Source organism: Podarcis vaucheri (genome assembly GCF_965113315.1).
Source record: "Podarcis vaucheri genome assembly, chromosome: 7".
NCBI classification, from domain to species: Eukaryota; Metazoa; Chordata; class Lepidosauria; order Squamata; family Lacertidae; genus Podarcis; species Podarcis vaucheri.
The window spans coordinates 73,318,356-73,338,982 of record NC_138765.1 but is presented as its reverse complement, the minus strand read 5'-3'; the positions used below and the strand labels follow the sequence as shown (position 1 = coordinate 73,338,982).

The 20,627-nt window shown below is 45.4% G+C and overlaps 1 protein-coding gene across 5 annotated transcripts in view; it reads left to right on the top strand.

Annotated features, from left to right (window-relative positions):
* Positions 1-20,627, top strand: part of PLCH2 (phospholipase C eta 2) — a 300,920-nt gene that overhangs the window by 241,423 nt on the left and 38,870 nt on the right. For 4 of the 5 annotated variants that reach the window (XM_082229780.1, XM_082229782.1, XM_082229781.1 and 1 more), the window contains exons 11-13: positions 2,751-2,909; positions 17,045-17,137; positions 19,441-19,541. In XM_082229780.1, the coding sequence (XP_082085906.1) occupies positions 2,751-2,909; positions 17,045-17,137; positions 19,441-19,541 (353 nt within the window). The remainder of the gene's footprint in view (positions 1-2,750; positions 2,910-17,044; positions 17,138-19,440; positions 19,542-20,627) is intronic. The other variant, XM_082229783.1, reaches the window with a different exon arrangement.

Below are 20,627 nucleotides of genomic sequence, written 5' to 3'. Positions count from 1 at the left end.
TGTCCGAAAACAAAGCCATGTGTGTAGTGTCAGGAGAAGGGCACTAGAATTCCTTGCCTGGGTTGATTTGGGCTCAAAACACCACATCAGACTCTCTATTTTACCCCAGTAAGTTAACACTGCCTGTTTTCCTTCCTTGTTTCTTTTAAGCATATACTCCATTTGGAAGATTCACTTGGTTTTCTTGGCATTTTTGTCTGTGTGGTTTTGTTTAAAAAATATTATTTGCAGAGTGAAAACTGCAGTGACGTGCCTGAAATTTGGGGGCCTGGCTCACTGCCGGGCAGATATCAGTAAAGTAGGAGAATGACATTGTAAGTCTATTTCTGAATAAATTCTGCAGTGAAAAGTGATCCCAGGGTGGCTTCCAACCCTGTTTTTGTGGGGAAAGTTTTAACGCATAATCTACAAAGAAGCTCCAGAAATAGACCAGAATACTATGCTTTTAGAAGATACTTTTTTCTGAGAGCTCAAAGCATTCCCTATATGATTCTGTCTCTCAGTCTCTCTTTTGTGGACAAAAATACAAGATTCTATTTATTACATGTGGGACCTGCTGCAAGAAAGTTGCTGTTTGGAGTGTTCCTGCTTGATATTGCAGCCAGCTGGCTCAGCCCATATCCAGGACACTCCATTCTGTTCCCCTGCCCGATATCCCATTCTCCATCCCAGCAGACATTCATCATTCTGTGACCACAGAGCATTCACCGTTTTTATTGGCTGTTCCACCCCCACCCCCCCCAAAAAAGAGTTTTTGTACTTTTGGAAAGTTTGGGGGTCCTTCAAGCATTCTGAGCATCCCTTTTGTTTCTCAATAACCCTGTTTGGGCTACACAGCCAGCATATCTCATAATTTGAGTTTGCTCTTAATACATCTAAGTGGAGTCTGTTTGCTTCAGATCCCACTTACATGGATTAAGAGAAAACTCAAATGCTGATGTGGAGTGCTGCTGTTCATTGAGCCAGCCATGTCATTTTAAAGATCCCATTCCATTCCCCTTCCCTATTTTCACCGCCCCATTTCTCAACATCATCTGACAATTGAACAACCTCATTCCTCACTGGACTGGGTTTGTTTTATAGTGGGGGAAGGGTGCTTATGTACATGTGTGTTCTCTTACATTATTTTTCTAAAGATTTTTGGTACTACTTCAAACCTCAAGGGTTCCCACAAGCCTTCTAATTCTTCCTCCTCATAAATGGATAGAGCTGTTGTCTTTGCGTAAGGATCCTCAAGGTGGTGGTTAATATATTGGGTGAGACATACTTGGACCACTTTCCTGTCTAAAACAAATATTGTGCATATGGAGTGTTTTGATTGCTCTGGAGATGCTATCTAAATACAGTGGTACCTCGGGTTAAGAAGTCTGTTCTTAATCTGAAACTGTTCTTAACCTGAGGTACCACTTTAGCTAATGGGGCCTCCCGCTGTGCCACTGCCGCACAATTTCTGTTCTCATCCTGAAGCAAAGTTCTTAACCCAAGGTACTATTTCTGGGTTAGCGGAGTCTGTAACCTGAAGCGTCTGTAACCTGAGGTACCACTGTAATAAGAATAGCCGTGGTGCTCTGAGTTGGATCTGAATCACCAGTTCCATAATACCAATGGAGGACTAAGGATACCCTATGTTGGTCAATGAATGCAAAGATTCTGAGATGATTGACAGGGACTTGGTGCTGAATTTCTGATTTGCCTCGCACCTAACTGTATATTAAAATGGTTTAAAAAAACAGAGTCTGCAACTACGCTTTTAAGTGAGGGAGCCCCATTGAAGTAGGACTTACTTCTGGGTAAGCATACATGGGATTGCATTTTAAAGGGATGGGGAACCCTAAGCCTTTCACTGTGTATATGTTCAGCATATTTCTCTTTTACACTGAATTATGACCTACCTACCATTGACATATGATAGGTTCCACATCGAGTACCCTTGGCCACCTCTATCTCAATCACAATTTTTCTCTCTATGGGTCCAGCTACCTTTAATGGCTAGTATTTGGCTCCCTTGCAAGTGATTTAAGCCTTGGAAAAACTGTACGACGATGAGTCTGCTAAGGTTTCCTTCTGTTCCGGGAAGAACACTAGTGGCTTGGTAACAAAGCATGTCTCGTCAAAGTTGTTCTTGTTGCTAACAGTAGTTTCCTCCCTCCACCTTTTTTTTTTTTGTTCCTTTTCAGTTTTGCAAAGTATTCTTAAAAATATGTGCTTTTCGCTTTTCCTTTCAACAACATCACTCTGTTTGATCACAGACAACACATTTGAGGCACTTTTCCACCAAAGGAATTTGTCTTGTTGAGGGCACTTCAGAATACCTCTCCTGGGTATCAAGAAGAATTCTATCATTCTAGCAAAGAGGAATAGAATGATAACTTTGCTGCCCAGTGTAGAAATCATGGGGCTATATCCATGCTGCAGACTCAAACTGAGTTACCAGTCATTCCCTGGGAAGGAGGGCTGGGGATCTCAAACAGAGGGTGCTCAGCACCTTCAACCAAACAACATTTCCCAGGATTCCTTGGGGGAAGCAATGATTGTGTAAAACCAGCATCTGTTTGTAGTGTGGATATGTCCCATGAGACTACCGATCCAGTCTTGGCATGTAGTTTATTTTGAGCAAATGTAGAGCTTGCCGTAGTCTGTTTCCTTTTCATTTAACATTTCTGTAACGTTTTAGTAGGCTTTGGGCTGGAATCCAAGAGTCCAGCTCTCCTGTGTGTCTTAACCCCCAGCCTCCCCCTTCTTACCTGCAGGCCTCGACCAATCGGAAGCGAGTGGAGAACATTGCAAAGAAGAAGCTGGACTCTCTGATCAAGGAATCCAAAATCCGCGACTGCGAAGACCCAAATAATTTCACAGTGACCACCATGACGCCCTCTGGGAAACTTGGCAACAAGCATGATTTCAAGAAGGTAAAGAAATTGTGCTCTTGGGTTTGTTTGTTGCCTCATCTGCTTTGCCACAAAAGACAAGTGGAGAATCGCGTTCAGGACCATTTCAGTTGTTTCACATTGCAAACACATTTGCAATGGCTGTTTCCCTGAGGAACAAAAAACAAACAATCAAACAAACACATGAACAGACACCTTTAATCCCCCTTGTTTGCAGATTCAAAGGCCCTGTTAGGCCGAGGTCTCCATCTCCTTATATAGCAAATATATTCCATCTATAATTTATATGCTTCCTGCAGAAAATGCAATAAGTATGGGGCATAATTCCAGTACCCTTAAAGCTCTCAAAAGATCAATCTCTAATGTTGCATCTGTAGTGTTGTAGCTCCATTGTGGGCCCATGTTTATAATACTGTGTGCAAATCTGGTCTCTCCGTCTCAAAAATAAATATAATAATATCCAGAGAAACTGAAACAAAGGTCAACAGAACCTTCCTTAGGCAAGGCTGAAAAATTTTGGGAATGGCATGCATCTGGAAATAACTTTTTCTGAGGCTGTATAGACACCACATGTGTTTTAAGCATAAGGTAAAGATAAAGGGACCCCTGACCATTAGGTCCAGTCGTGACCAACTCTGAGGTTGCGGCACTCATCTCACTTTATTGGCCGAGGGAGCCGGCGTACAGCTTCCAGGTCATGTGGCCAGCATGACTAAGCCGCTTCTGGCGAACCATAGCAGCGCACGGAAATGCCGTTTATCTTCCCGCCAGAGCAGTACCTATGTATCTACTTGCACTTTGACATGCTTTTGAATTGCTAGGTTGGCAGGAGCAGGGACCAAGCAACGGGAGCTCACCCTGTCGCAGTGATTCAAACCGCTGACCTTCTGATGAGCAAGCCTTAGGCTCTGTGGTTTAACCCACAGCGCCGCCTGCGTCCCGTTTTAAGCATAAGACATCCCTAAAGAATTCTAGGAATTGTAGTTTAAAAGTGCTGGGAATTGTAGCACTCTCTCTCTCTCTCTCTCTCTCTGTGTGTGTGTGTGTGTGTGTTAAACTATAGCTCAAAGAGAGAAACGAAGAGTGAGAGTGAGTGAGTGAGAGAGAGAGAGAGAGAGAGAGAGAGAGGTGCTTTAAATGTATGGTGCTATGCAGCCTTAGTCCCTTGAGCCCATTACAGATCAAAACCCTTCAGAGTTAAGGAACAATACAGAAAGGAGATGCATTTTGCCACAAGTCTTTCCTCCTACTCAGGGGCGGAGGAAGGGGGTGCAGTGGGGGCGGGCTGCCCTGGGTGTCACCACTGAGTGGAGTGACAAAATGCCAGGCGGCACTCAATGCAGCACGCCTGAGCCACGCATTTCTCCTGGGAGTGACACGATGGCTTGGGCACCTGCAGGCTCTGTGCTGCCCCAAATCACTTGTGGTCCTCATTGGGCTGATGGATAGGGTGGTGGTCTTGCTACCCTGCCTTTCCCCTTGACAAAGCCATCTGCAATCAGTACTCTCCTGGGAGGACTGTACCATCTGCTTTTTCTTTAAACAAAACAAACCTGCATTCAGTAGTACACTGCTTTCAGAGAGCAAGGGAATTATTACTCCTCTTATTAGCCCTTTTGCTGCCTCTCTGCCAAGGTACTCTGGGCCATTTTTCTGCACCGCTCTACTAATGTCAACATAAACGCCGTTGTGTTGCCTCAGCAGGGCTGACTCTTCCCATTAGCGTGAGTTGTTCTATTAGCAGTGTTAGTTGTGCTTGGATAAATCTGACTGTATTTTTAGAGTAGCAGCATCCTTTTGTTTGTAAACACAAACACCCACACAATTCTCTGCCGCCTTTTAAATAGCAGCTGAAGTCTGAGAAATCCATCTATTTTGGGATAGGTCTCTTTTTTGTGTCATTATTTGGTATTTCTATTCCTGAGTAGTTTTCTTTCTTTCTTTCTTTCTTTCTTTCTTTCTTTCTTTCTTTCTTTCTTTCTCAGCTTTGGCATGCTTAAATGTTCTCTTTGTTCTTTGGCTATTTCCTACTAAGGGGCCAACAGGTATTAAGGATTCTGCCTGTGGAGAACAGGATCTGCCATGGGGAAGGAACAGGAGGGGTTTTTTGGGGCAGGGTGGGGAGGCTTAGGGATGGATGAATCTGTCAACTTCAGTTTCTTGTGTTTTCCAATCTTAAATTCCATTCTTCACATTTCTACAGCAATTTGTTGTTGTTTTAAAAATCCTCAGGAAAAAAATTGCCAGCATTTTAGTGAGAATTTATCCCAGAGATAACATGTTTGTATGCAGTTTTGATTCATATAAACATTTCTACAAGCAATTTTCTCCAATATAATGCATGTTTGGACATTCACTCAGGCATGCATTTTATGCATACATGCATTAGCTGCGATTCCTGCATTGCAGGGGGTTGGACTAGATGGCCCTTAGGGTCCCTTCCAACAATTTTACGATTCTCTGATCTGTGTACACATTGTGTGCTTGGGAAACTGCACCTACAAAATTTGGAGAACTGAGAACTGAGGATGGCTGTGTTTCCACTTGCATGCTGATTCAAAAAGTGTGAACTGGACGGTTTCTCATTCAAATGCAAGCCGAGTTGAACTTCTTGCTTCAGCCTCCTGTAAGTCTATCCCCCTCCTGCAAAAAAAGACAAAAGAGATGATACTTTCATCTAAAGGAAGTGGTGTCTGAAAAAGAAGTCAATTGATCATTCGCATTACATGCGGGCTGTTCAAAGTTCTCTAGGGACCTTTAGCTGGAAGTGTCTGGGCTAAATCCTTTGGACTGAGACTGTACGCTCTGAGGTAGGGTTGCTGGATTGCAACCTGGAGACCTGCCCCATAAATGCCTCAGGAGGCGAGACACTGCCTGTCCCCGTCTCCCACAATATGTCACAAGCGGAACTGCCGTGTGCCGCATCAAGTGCAAATACAGAATGATGTGGAAGCAAGCTGCCTAGTGGCTGATCCCTAATAACACAGTTAATCCTGACTGATCACCGCTCTGGCTTTTTCCTCCGCGAGGACAATTGAGCTTGAGCACTAATGGGGCAGTCACTGGCTTCTCTGTTAATCATGACAAATATTTATTGTCTGCCTAGATTGCCCATCCCTTTGTATATGTTTGCATGTGCCTGCTCTCATACCACCAGTTGCGCGAAGGACACTGATGCAAAGAGAACTGGTGTTCTGTTGTTGTTGCTCTTCTTTTTTTATCCCTACTGTGCTAAACTATTTAATATCTGTTTGTTTCCGAGACAGCAACTGCTGCTGGCTTGATCAGAAGCTGTTGAGTGTGTTTGCCTGGGGGTAGGAGAGGGAAATGGGGAGAGCATTTCAAAGAGGCCACCATTATTAGCAATTTATGGCTGCCATCTACGCCTCGGGATTTTTTCTAAAATGAAAAGCAGATGCAACTGGGTTCCAAGAAGCCAAGTTCAGGGAGGAGGGCCATAGCTGGGTGGAAGAGGATCTGCTTTGCATACAAAAGACACCAGGTTCAGTCTGTAGCATCTCCAGGTGCTCTCTTGAACTCAGGAGAGCTGTCACCCATCAACTTAAGCAATACTGAGCTAGATGCACCAGCGGTCTGATTCTGCGGAAGGCAACCTATGTGTGCGAGAGAGTTCGCTGGCAAGGCTTTTGTGCCTTCTGAATCAAACCTGAGGAAGCATCGTGAGGAAGCAGCTGCCAGTAATGCTGGGGTAGCTAAGTCGGTAGAGCATGAGACCCTTCATCTCAAGGTCACGGGTTCAAGCCCCAGTGTTGGGCAAAACATTCATGTCTTGCAGCCGGTTGAACTAGAAGACCCTGGTGGTTCCTTCCAAGTCTACAGTTCTATGATTCTTCCTTGGGAGGAGAGCAGTCCCCAACAGATACAACACTTGGGCCCTGATTTTTTTTTGGGGGGGGTGCCTTGGTGCTAATCCTTCCTCTGATTCTATTGAGGTCAAATGTCCACCGTAGTCAATCCAGCTAGGACCGGCTGTAGGGCCAGGTTAGATGCTTGCACAGGAAGAGCGTGGTGTGAGCAGATGCTCTGGCTAATTGGGCTAAGTCCCTTCTGCCTTTTGTACTGTTTCTCTCCTCTTCCTTTTGCTTCTAAGCTCACCTTTCATTCAGAGGGCATTTCTGGCTCTCTGCTCATGAATGAAAGGAGAAGGGGAATGAATTGCTGCCTCCCGTGTCTCAATCGGGATCTGCCTGTGAAAACAACATGTTTAATCTGATCTCAGATGATGTTGTTTTCTTGGTCCGTAGCTCCTGCAGGGGAAATGAAGAGCGATTTTTCATACACACCACCACTGTTCTCTGTTTTGGTTAACACTTAACTCTGGGCTGACCTTCTGATAATCTGCCCTTTAATTATCAGAAGGGCTTAAAAAACAAACAACAGTGAAATTGGCATGCAGTGCGAACGGAGCTCATTGCTTTTTATTATAGGCTGCCAGTGTATTTTTGTTAAGGTATCTGCATTTGCAACAGATATATCACATAAGTAGGACGGCTTTTTCTAAGGCAGCACAGGAACATTGGAAACGGCCTTATACTGAGCCAGACTCTTGGTCCACCTAGCTCAGTATTGTCTACACTGACTGGCAGCTTCTCTCCAGGATTTCACTCAAGAGTCCTTCTCAGACCCAACCAGAGATACTGGAGATTGAACCTTCTGCATGCAAAGCAGATGCTCTCTTTCTCTGAGCTTTAGTCCTTCCCCAGCTGCATTATGAGCTTGCAGCTGAGCTGAGGATTTGAATCAGGGACTCACTGTCTTTGTCATCATGTTCAAGAGGTGAACCACAATTTCTATAAAGACCACTCCGAGAATTTCTGACATTTTTCTTTTTCTCACTCTATAGAAAATGAAAACCACTTTGCAGAATTATCTTTGTATGTTCTCAAATGTTATTTTTGTTATAGTGACTCCCACCCCCCACCCTCAAATACCTAGAAAGGATATTGTGGAGAATGCAAAGCAGTGACCTGGCTGCCAAGCCAGTTTGCTGCAGTAGCAGCAAATAAGAGGGGTGGGGGAGAGGGGGAGAGGGGAGACAGAGAGAGAGAGAGAGAGAGAGAGAAGAAATAGGAAGAGCCTGAGCTTCGCCCCTCAGAAATAGTTGGAGAATTTCTCCCCCACTCTGAGAAATCCAGTGAAATGCTCCCCTTCCCATGTCCATGCCCGCAAACAGGGTGGATAATTTTGAGAGGGCTTTTTGAACACAAGGTGAGCCAGACCCAATATTTCTTTCTCTGCAAAGCAATCCGCAGCAGCAGAAAAGTGCAGTGATCCTCCCAAATCCAAAAGGTAGGCTAGGCTAGGGTTACCAGATGTCCCCGTTTCCCGGGACAGTCCCCAGATTTGTGAATAAGTCCCTGGACAAATTCCATCCCCGGAATGTCCCCGGATTTCATCTAATGTCCCCAGGAAATGCAGCAGCGGCAGCCTCTCAGCAGCCCGGAGCAGTTGGTTCTGGCTGGCTTCAGGAACTCCCCATATGATAGTGGTACAGGGGCTCTAAGATGCAGCTTCCGGGCTGCCTCCACCTTCCCTGACCCCAGCAAATAAGCTATGAAGGGAGGCTTCATGCTGCCTTTCAGAGCAGCCTCCCAACTCCTACTTGCGTGCAAGCAGGAGCGGGCGGGGATCTCTCAGCTGTGAAGGGAGGCTTCATGCTGCTTATCAGAGCTTGGCTGCCAGCAGGAGGGGGCAGGGATTTCTCAGTTAGGCAAAGGGAAGCCTCCCTTCCCAGCTGAGGGATCCCACCCCCCCCTGCTTGCACGCAAGTAGGAATGGGATTGGGGCAGTTCCGATGGGAAGGGAGGCATTGCGCTGCCTGAGAGATCCCTGCCCCCTCCTGCTTGCACACAAGTAGGAGTTGGGATGGGGCTGCTCCGAAAGGCGGTTAATTAATTAAAGTGTCCCTGGATTCATTGGAAAAAACCTGGTAACCTTAGGCTATGCAACCACCATGGCATCTCCCAGGTATGCCATACTACAGTTCCCATTATCCCTGACCATTAGCAATAGTGGCTGAGGTTTATGGGAGCTGGAGTCAAACAACATCTGCAAGGTACCATGTTGGCTACCCATACCCTGAGGGAGACTGCAGGGGGCCCAGTATATTTTTTCATTGTGTTTGTTTCTACACAGCCAGAACGGATGCTGAGTCTATGCATGAGATCATTTGGATGGCTTAGAGGATTAGAAAAAATCATAGAAGAGAAGGCTATGTTCCACTTTCACTGTCAAGAGGCAGTGTGCCCATGAATGCCAGTTGCTGGAAATGGTACAGGGGGGAGAGAGTGAAGTTGCACTCAAATCCTGCTTGCTTGCTGGGTTTCTCATGTGCATCTGGTTGGCCACTGTGAAAACAGGATGCTGGACTAGACGGGTCTCCTTCCAGCGACTCCTGCAGCCAAGCTGGTGCCAAAGAGATTGTTCTGCTTTCCTTTTGACCACTGAGGCTGCGAGGCAGGTCTTGTCGTGTGTGCATCCCAGGACCTCCATACACACTGCCCAGGCTTGCATCCCAGAGAGCTCACTTTGGTGCAGAAACAATGTGGGAGGCAGCAGTTATGAGTTACCTGTCTCTGCAGCCACAGCAGGTGCTGTGATTCTCCAGCGGTTTGACTTCACCCTGGATGCAAACTCTGTTGTCTCTCGAGACAGGCAGGTGCCATCAGCAGCAGAAGCAACAACAAAGACACCGTCCTTCTCCCCCCTTCCTCCCCCCAAGCAAACTGGATGTCGACAGACAGCCCTGAAATTCTTAGCACTTGAAGAAGGGACAGTGCGTTCCCCTTTGCCAACAGAACCACTTCACTCACATTCCTGGATGCAGTTCTCCCTGTTGTGATGTTCCACTGGTAGAATATCAGCCCATTCTTGCACATGCTTACATCTTGCTGTCATTCTACCACTCGAGAAACAAAAGGGTGTGTGTGTGTGAATCAGGCTTTGTTCATTCATTACTTTTGCTTCGGTGCTCAAATTTAAGCCCCGGAATGTCACAGTGGATTACAGCTTCTGAATATTCTCTGCTGCTGCTCCCTTGATGGCCAGCCTACATTCCATATGCCTCTTGAGTTGAGTTGTATAACTCTCTGACGTCTCGGAGGCCTGCACAGGAGGGAGAGAAACATCCAGGCATATCCAAGTCCTTGCTTTTAATCTCTGCACCTGAGTGGCAAAGCATAAAGATCACCTGCCATTTGCTTGGATGTTAGTTAATAAGCTGTTGAGATGAGGTCTGGAGCCTTCCTGAGTCTGTTAAGAAGCTAATTCTGGATGAAAGGTGGGGGCTGGAGGAGATTGCTTCTAATCCTACAATCAAAATCCTTATAGGCTTGTTAAGATATGAGTTTACCAACAGCTGTTGCCTCGAGAGTTCTTGAAAGGCTTGTCTACGTTCAGACACTCAGGTAGGGAAGGGGGATAGATTAGATTGATTTCACATTTAAAGGTGAGCCTCTATGATGTGCGCTTTCTGAAACAATACGAGAACAAAAACACAGCCACCCCTAAAAAAATTGCAATGCTCAGAATTTTTCAGTACAGTTATCTGGCCCTGCAATATGTTCAAAAATGCATATACTGGGGTAAAGTGTCCATACAAATGTGATTTGTATGCATTGCGTTAAGGGAAATGCATTGCGTTAAGGGAAAGATCTTGCAGAAATGTTTATATACTGGGGAAAATTGCACACAGAAAAATGCATATTAGGAGAAATTTGCACTAAAATGCCGATGAATTTCCCTGAGTATTTTTTAAAATTGCACACTGAGGTGGTAATGCAAAGAACTGAAGATCAGAGAAATGAGAAACTGGGGGGAACCAAAAATGGGCAGACTCATCCATTCCCCCCCCTCAGGCAGTTACTGGGGGGCTCCAGCATTACTGGTCTGGACCCCAATTTATGCCTCCCCTTTCATCAGTTTTCTGTACTCCAGTCAGTGGCAGGCAGGTAGTTCTAGAGGGAGCTGCTATTTGCATTTCCCACAATACCTTGGAGCAGTGCAATACCTGGGGCATTGTGGGAAATTAAAACAGCAGCTTCCAGATGCCCAGCCCACATTAGGATGCTATTGTTTGCAAGAAGCCCCACTAGACCTTCTCTAGCAGACCGAAGGGGTGACTTTTATCACCCCTGGTGTGGATCAGGCCTGGAGGACAGAGAGGTGATATGATAGCCATCTTCAAATATCGGAAGGGCTGTCAAAGGGAAGATGGCTCCAGCTTGTTTTCTGCTACTCCAGAGAGTAAGACCCGAACCAATGGATTCAAATGACAAGAAAGGAGATTCTGGTTAAGCATTAGAAAGAACTTCATGATGGTAAAAGCTGTTTGACAGTGGAACCGGCTCCCTTAGAAGGTGGTGGACTCTCCTTCAGTGGAAGTTTTAAAGCAGAAGTTGAATGGGCATCTGTCAGGGATGCTTCAGTGTTGATTTCTGCATTGCAAAGGGGTTGGACTAGATGTCCCTTGGGGTTCCTTCCAACTTCACAGTGCTATGATTATGAGTCATTTAAGAAGGAAGGGAGGGACGGAGGGAGGGAAAGTGAAAGAAAGAAAAATGTATCTCCAATCTACTTTTTTAGGTAAGTGACAGGTTCAAGGAAACCTCAGCCATAGCCCCATATCGATTTTGGGCCATTTCCAGTTGTCCAGTCATTTCAACCAGACACCTGGAATGGACTCGGAAGAAGCTCCAGTCCCTGAAACTGGCAAACATAATCTGTTCTCTCTACCCCTCCCACACTTGAATTTTCACTCTCAGCTCTAAATTTCATGTATGAAGCATTGCAAATTGAACGGCACAGACAAACGCCATGCTTTTCAGCGGATTCACTTCACTCAATTCACCTGCAAGGCGTCATGTTCTAAGTAATCGAGTGACGACAAATCAAATGCAGTTTGTGCTTGTGTGAACAAACCGCTCTGGGAGAGCCCAGCAGTCTTGATGGATTTATTTCACAGAGAGCGAGGGAGAGAGGAAGGGTGAAGGATTGGCTGCCTTTGTCACTGGGGCTCAGCTGTCTCTGTGATGGAGTGCTGCCCTCTAGAGGAGTTATGATTCACGGGCCCCAAAGACTCTCATTCATTTAATTCTGCGTGGGGGTTTTTTTCATCAGTAGAGCTGATTCACAGCATTTGTTCATTTTTTATTTTTTTTAAAAAATGTATTGAAGTCAACATGAGTCTACGCCTTCTGTGTTCCAGTTCCAAGCCAGGTTGGCACCATGGGACCCATGACATTCAGTGACATGCTACAGGAACATGTTATTGTGAACAAGTCCTGTTCAGGGTGTGTGTGTGTGTGTGTGTGTGTGTGTGAGAGAGAGAGAGAGAGAGAGAGAGAGAGAGAGAGAATAATATATTCGATTACCTATTATAATTGCCTTTAGTTCATGTTTTTACATATTTATTTTGAAACAATGTACAATTCATATTTGTCATAGTGATACCCAAGTATTTAACTTTTTTTTTTTCAATTTGAAGCCCTGTTTTCTCCAGCAAAACCTTCTGGTTTTCTGTTGTCATATTCTTTGTTAAGATTTTCAATTTCTGGTGGTTAGTCTTAAAACCTGCTAATGTACCGAAGTCATTTAGTTTGTCCGTAAGAGTTCCTGCTCCCTGCAATGGCCTTTCCAAAGTGAACATTGTCATCAGCATATGCTCTTAGTTTCTTTTTTAATCTTTATTCCTGCAATCCTCTCATCTTGCCTAGTACCTCTAAGCAACACTTCTAGGGCCAGAATGAAAAGTAGCAGAGATAATGGACATCCTTGCCTTGTTCCCTTCTGTAAATCCAATGGGGGGAAGATGCTCTCAGACCTCTTTTTCCACCACCCCAGCCTCCCATTATCCTCAGATTCCCCTGTAGCTCCACAGCCACGCAAGGCCATGTGGCTGCAGAGTTGGCTGTAGGCCCTTGTCAGACAGCATCCCTGGGGAACAGGGCTGGAGCCACTGGGAGGAAGGCCCTGTCAACCTTCTTAAGCTTTTCTGGGACAACAACCTCCCTTTCTCAGCTCTCAGGCCCCCCTGGGGTCTTGCTTTGTTTGGCTCTACTTAACCTGACCTGATCCTTGCTTCTGCTTTCCCTCTGAGCCCCAGGAGAACAAGATAATGCTTTCTCTTCAGAGCACATTGTAAGATAAATTGCCTTTTGGCCTCACAACATCCCTGTGATGTAGGTTAGGCTCACGCTGCAGAGCTGGTGTGGTGCGGTGGGTGAAGTGCCGGACTAGGACTTGGGAGACCAGGGTTCATATCCCAACTCGGCCACGTAGCTCACTGGGTGACCTTGGGGCCAGTCACTGCCTCTCAGCCTAATCTGCCTCAAAGGGTTGTTGTGAGGATAATCTGGGGAAGAGGAGAACCTTGGAGAAAAAGGTGGGGTATAAAATGCAATAAAGAAAAATAAAGAAAATGCCAGGGGTCATCTGGTGAGCATTAGTGTGTGAACACTAACAACAACAACAACAATAATAATAGTAATAATAATAATAATTTATTTATACCCCACCCATCAGGCTGGGTTTCTCCAGCCAATCTGGGTGGCTTCCAACAGAATATTAAAATACAATAACCTATTAAACATTAAAAGCTTCCCTAAACAGGGCTGCCTTCAGATGTCTTCTAAAGATCTGGTAGTGGTTTTTCTCTTTGACATCTGGTGGGAGGGCGTTCCAAAGGGTGAGTGCCACTACCAAGAAGGCCCTCTGCCTGGTTCCCTGTAACTTGGCTTCTCGCAGCGAGGGAACCGCCAGAAGGCCCTCGGCGCTGGACCTCAGTGTCTGGGCAGAATGATGGGGGTGGAGATGCTTCTGCAGATATACTGGACCGAGGCCGTTTAGGGCTTTAAAGGTCAGCACCTTAGCCTTCCCATCCCTAGTCTGCTCATGACACCAGGGATTGAGAGGCTTATATGAGCAACTTTTTGAAAACAAAACTAGAACCCCAAGATTCTAGGTTGAAATAGTGGCTCAGGTGCAAATTGATGGCTAAAGTAGAACAAAGAAAGCTGGCATTTACCAGGTCAGGCCATTGGTCCATCCAGCTAAGTATTGTCTACCCTGGTGGACAGCTGCTCTCCTCCATGGTTTCAGTTTGGGAACACTCCCAGCCTTACCAGAAGATGTTGGGGATGGAAGCTGAAGTCTTCCGCCTGAAGTGTTAAGAAACCTACCATTGTGTCATGCGCAGAAGCAATTGCCTACTACCGCACACCAGGAGCCACACACTGGGGTGGCCTGCATATGCAAAAAACAAATCTACATTAGAGTTGCAAAAGAACTGCATCTCTTAACACTACAACTGGCCAGCAGAGTTCCACACAGACTTGGTGAAAGGGAGCCGGGTCATATTCACCTTTTGCATCCAAGGAATGCTGGGAGACAAATGTTTAGCAGAAAACCAATTTGGTTGTAGTGCAAAACGGCTTGTCAGGTTGCCAAAGGCTGTTCTACCGACTTATGCACAGCACCGCACTCGCACTCAGTATTCCAACCCCCTCCCAAAACATGCCCTTAATTTGCTGCCTTTAATCTACATGAGAAATTTCCTCTCCGTGATGAAAATTGTCCCCTTCCTATGAATCAACTAAAGCTCTGGTTGCTTAGTCTATCAATTATAACGATGGAAACTTGCTGTCCTTTTAAAGCAGGGCTACAAAAGCTGGTCCTCCAGGTGATGCTTTTGCTCCCATCAGTTTCAGCCAGCGGGGCTGATGCTCAAGGATGATGCAGTCCAGCAAACATCTGGAGGGTCACTGGTTCCCTATTCCTGTTTTAGAGTGTCCCCTCTGCCCAATCACATGAACTTAATTGATGCAAATCTTCTGAAACATTTCCTAGGGATATTGTGTGCTGTTTTTAAATGGCCTGGGCTCCCAAGCAACTGGGTGTAAGGTTGCAAGTTGGGGTACTGGTGTGTAGTAGCTAGATCAGAGACCCAATAAAGCTGGCACATCTCATTAGTTGGATCCAAAGAGTTAGTGTTTAAATTAGTGTTTAAGCTCTCTTTCCCCCTGCAGAAAGAGAGAGGTGGAATCTCTTAGGGTCATGGGCCACATTCAAGAGAAGTGGATACCTTCTCCTTGCCTTGGAAAGCGTAGTTGTTAGAGTGTCTGGCTAGGATTGGGGAGACCCAGGTCCCAATCTTCACTCAGACATGATACTTGGGACAGTCACTGTTTCTCTGCCTGACTAGGATAAGAATAGGGGAGGAGAGAGACTATGTATGCTGCCCTGGACTTCTTGGAGGGAAAGGTGAGAAATAAATGTCATAAATAAATAACTGGCCTCCAGTTAATTTCCACTCTGAGAGACATGGAGGGATGAGTAGCTATTCTGGCCCTGAAGGCTAAAACATATGGGCTACCATTCTTAAGAGGGTGGCTATTTGCATAGCAGATTTCTTTTTTCTTTTTAAGTTACGCTGTGTAGTCCTTGCGTGTGGGCTTTCCTTCAACTAGGCCTCCTAGGAATGGGCCCTGCCTGCTCCCTGGGTCAATCTGAAGCAGACTTGCTAGTATTATTCCCTGACCTGATTCTTGGTGGCAATTGTTAACAAGGCAGAACAGCTGAGTAATGCCTCATCTCGTACTGATTTCCTCTTAGCTCTTTTCATTGTTTATGAAGATGCAGGAACACATTTCTTCCCACTGATGTCCATTTAGGGTAGAGCTCTTTCTCTCTCTGTATCTTCAATAATGATGTTATGATTAGCACCAGGTTGTTTATCTCCCTCCCCACTTTAATGGCACCCATTCCATCCAGGGGATAATCTGTCACCCGAAATGAATAATGCAACGTGGCAAGCTTTAGAAATGGAAATGGGGAGGGCTGAGAACGCAGTCTTTAGTAGCTTACTTTGTTGGATTTTTATTAGCTTTCTTTCCAAATTGTTTATTAATGACTCTGGCTTCCATAGCTGAATGCGCACAGTTAATGAGGAGGCCAGGTGAGTGAGATTTCTGAGAGGCGCGGAGCTTCCATTGGTTGCTGGCATGAGGCGACTAGAGCATAAAAGGCACACAGGTGATTTCTGCCTCCCTTACACAGTGCCAGCAATCTTGTTTTCCATAATAAAATGAAGCACTTTCTAATAACCAGGAGGTTTCATATGAAAATATCTCTCCTTTTTTAATTCCACACCCCCGTCCCCTGGACTTGCGTATATGTAAATTTCATAATGTGTTGTTTCTAAAGATGTACTAAGCCTGCCACACTCAGAACAGCTCAACTCATAAGTGCTTCTGGTCTCTTTCCCAGAGCTTTTAACCAGCCGCCGGGGGCTTCAGGAAAGCTGTTGTATGCAAAATGCATTGCAGAGGTTTTGCTGACATACATTTAAAACAGGACTTACGGGAACCTGTGGCCCTCTGGAAACTTTTGCTGGACTCCAACTCCCATCACCACCATCAGCAAACATAGCCAAATAGTTGGGGACTGAAGGAATTGTAGTCCAGAAATTTCTGGAACGTCACGGGTTCCTCGTGAATTCCTATTTCTTGGCAGATCACAACAAAACTGTTACAAGCAAGGATCTTTGCATTAGCAACTCAAAAAAACCCACCAGAGTTTTCTACACATGTCAGCAAAGACAACAGTATTTAGACTCTGTTGTTAATCTCGGTTTGTACTGATCATTATTAGTGATTTATATATTATTAGTGATGTTATTAGTGTTAAAATTTGTCTCTGCTTCTTTTGTGCTTGCCCTAGCAAGTATCCAGATTTGCTACTGATTTGTGCTTGTACCAATTTCTGGTGTTTGCTAGGCGCTGTAGCTTTTGCCCAATTGATGCCATACAGGGTTGTTGTGAGGATAAAAAGCTGGTATAAACTGCCCTGAGCTTCCTAAAGGAAAGGTAGAATAAAAAAGCATTCTACTTTTTTTTCAAAAAAAGAAAAATATATATTAAAAGATGACTAGGGAGGTATTCTTTCTGTAGGAGACATACTACCTAATGAAATGGCACTTTTGTTCTCTGGTACCAGGAAGCATCGGAAAGTCCGAAATGCTGTGCAAGGATGTTTAAAACAGTGTATTCTGTGTACATCTGTCAGGCTGTCCACCTGCCTTCCTGTCAGTCCGTCTTGTCATTGACAGTCTTGCATGTTGTCCTTCTTTGCTATTGTAGAACAAACATGAGGAGGATGTGGAATCCGGGGAGGATGCTGTCATCAACAAACGCCACAACCGATCGCTGATGGGGAGTTTTTCCAAGCGCAAGGTTATTCATTTATTCATAGGAATAGACACAAATTACCCTGCTTTCCCTGCAAAAGCTCAAACATCCAAGCCATTTAAAAATTTAGAACAGAAAGGGGCAACCAGTAAGGGATCACAGTGAATATGACGTCACAGTGCTATGTAGCCTGTCATGGTTGTCAAGGCTGCACCCTTCATTTTCTCTTAAGCACCCTTTCTTTAGATTGAAACTGACATGAGACTGATGCACATTCTAAAGTAACACCAATGTGGACCTCAAAAGCTACATTTAAGAGCAGGGCTGTGCTGAGTGTTCCCCCCTCCATGTTTACTTTTGCCCGGAGGGGAGAGAGATAAAGTTCTGAGAACCGCTTACATTTTTATGGGAAAGGTTTTGAGGCGCAAATGTTGCCATTTTTTTGGGTGCTGCTGTGGTGCCATTTTTTCCCTTCCCAGAGTGCCCCCAGGCAATCAGGGATCACATAAGGAACATGATGGGCTCCCTGTTTGTCCCTTTTGAAATTTGCCCCACATGAAAGCAGGGGAGCTTGGGGGGCAGCTGCATGGAAACATCCAAAGGGGTTGTACAAACTATGACCCTACCGGCAGTGTGGTACCCTATCACTTTAAGTAGCTGTATATTCCCCCAAATAATCCTGGGAACTGTAGTTTGTTGAAGGCGCTGAGAGTTGAGACACCTATCCTCCCCTACAGTTACTCAGGCAGCAATATCCACAAGACACCACAGCCTGATGCTGAGCTTTCTTCCCACCTTGTTCCTGATGTAGATATTACCTCAGCTCTTCTTCCCTGGTGGGCGGGGGGGGGGCATTTTGGGAATCCACTTCAGGTGCCGAAATGTCTTGGGCTGGCTCTGATTCCTACAGTTTCCTGAGAGGATTAAACCACTCTTGGAGGAGAATAGGGTGCTCCTAACGACTCTCAGCAACATTAGCAAACCACAGTTGCCAGGAATCTTTGGAAGCAGTCGGTTAGAGTGTGCTGCCGATAACACCAAGGCTGCAGATTCACTTCCCATAAGGGATAGCTGCATATTCCTGCATCGCAAGGGGGTTTGCACTAGATGATCCTCAGGACTCTTCCAACTCCATGATTCAAGAGTGATCTATGATTCTGTGAAATGCAAATAGGGCCAATGTTAGGTTAATTGTCTCCACAAATACTGTTGTTGTTAATGTTATCTGTTGCTCGTTGTTACAGCAGTTTCAGTGTGCACTGTGTTTTAGAGTGTTTCATAAGAAGAAAATACACATCTCTGCCCTAGCCTTTTTCTTTTTCTTTTCTCCAACACAATTTTATATACCAGAACAAAATAGCTCTAAATAGTTTGCACTAAACCATTCAGTTAAAATACCAATAAAGTAAATTACATGACAACATTTATATTATAAACTAATTATTATTCTTATTTTAAAAAAATAAAAAAAATAGATGCACTAAAATCAGATGTCAAAAATCCACACTAAAATTACATGCCTGAATAGGCTCGCTGGAAGAAAAAAAGGTTTTTATCAGGCTCTGAAAACAATACAGTGCCTTATATCAATGGGCAAAGAGTTTCAACACACCAAAAGATCGATTCTTTGCAAGTTCAAGTTGAACCACAATGTTGCCAGCGCTAGTTTGAACTTGCTATCAGAATGCAAGGACCCTGTTCTTTCATTCTAATTGAATGCCTTTTACACCTCGCTCCAGTTGGTGACTCATGTTGGCCTAGTAAAACAGAAAGTAGATACCGCAAGCATGAAGTCTGCCTCTTCCCCTGGTGTACACTAGGAGGAAAATGTGCCTTCATCATGCTGCCTTCCAGCTCTCTTACAAATAACAAGTGGAACCTACCACAAAATGTTGCAGTGAGGGAGTGCTGCTGTACAGGGTTTGGTACATGCCCATTTCCAGGGTACTCCATTCCAACCCCCTCCCTACAACAGCCAATTGGCATTCCAGGCCCACTGAGCATGCTCAGTCCTCATTGGGTGGCTTTGAGGGTGGGGTGGAGATCTTCCTCTCAGGGCACTCTTCCTCCTGAATATTTTTGTACTTCTTCAAACTTGGGGCTCCCACAAGCTTGCCAATGCCTCTCTCTTATATATGGTGGTTGCCATATGGCCGTGTAGGCAAACGGCACTCGCACTGGAAAGATTCTCTCCCCGAAGCACAGTCTCTGAGGAGTTACCTATGCCTTGTGGTATGTTTCCATTTGATAAGATGGGCCTCTGTATCCACACCTGGGCCTGCATGGATATATGCAAATGTCACCTGTGACTTGCTTTAACTCTGGATGTGTCTCCCCAATTGGTGCAGAAAAAAGGAAGCAAACTGAAAAGGGCATCAAGTCTGGAAGAGGGTGAGGATGACCTTGACTGTCAAGGGAACTTAGCCAGAGGCTCGGTACATTACAGCAAGTAAGTGGCAATGCCCTTTCTTTGAACAGATACATGTGCAGAACGACTTTGCCTAAATGGACTGGTTTCTTGATCAAGTCTAACCGGATGGGACAGAGACAGTGAAATGGAATGGGTTTAGGGCGGGATGTGTGTGTGTGTGTGTGTGTGTGTGTGTGTGTGTGAGAGAGAGAGAGAGAGAGAGAGAGAGAGAGAGAGAGAGAGAGAGATGTTTGTAGGCCTTGTGACTGCAGATAATTTTTAAAACATACAGACCTAGGGGGGGAAAGCTCAGGATTTTCTGGGACAGAGCTCAAGTCTGGAGCATCGAGATTAAAACATGACTTTCCACATGAGCAAAGAGCATTTAACTCACTACCAGCTAAGCACATCCTCCTGCCATACCTGAAGGGTGGAGGATGGTCTGGAGCAGGCATAGGCAAACTCGGCCCTCCAGATGTTTTGGGACTACAACTCCCATCATCCCTAGCTGATAGGACCAGTGGTCAGGGATGATGGGAATTATAGTCCCAAAACGTCTGGAGGGCCGAGTTTGCCTATGCCTGGTCTGGTCTGGAGGAAAATCTGAAGATGCCTTAAACTGAGTAAGACCATTGGTTCATCTAACTCAGCATTATCCACACTGACTGGCAGGGTTTAAGAAAAGGGTGCTTCCCAGCTCCACCTGGAGATGCTGGACCTGGACTTGGAACCTTCTGCATACACAACCAATGTTCCACCACAGAGCTCCAGAATGCTGCCATATCCCCAGTCAGACCATTGGTCCATCTAGGTCTCTTTTGCTTACACTAGCCTTTCCCAAACTTGGATCTCCAGTTGTTTTCGGACTACAATTCCCATCACCCCTGACCATTGGTCTTGCTAGCTAGGGATGGTGGGAGTTGTAGTCCAGAAACAGCTGGAGACCCAAGTTCGGGAAACCCTGGTTTACACCGTCAGTGGCTTTCCAGTGTTCAGGCAGAGGTCTTTCCCACTCCTAGCCTTACCTGAAGATGCTGGGGGGGAGGCGGGCGGGGTTTGAACCTGGGACTTTCTGTATGCAAAGTTGGTGTTTTTGTCACTTGAGCTGCAACCAGATGAAGTATC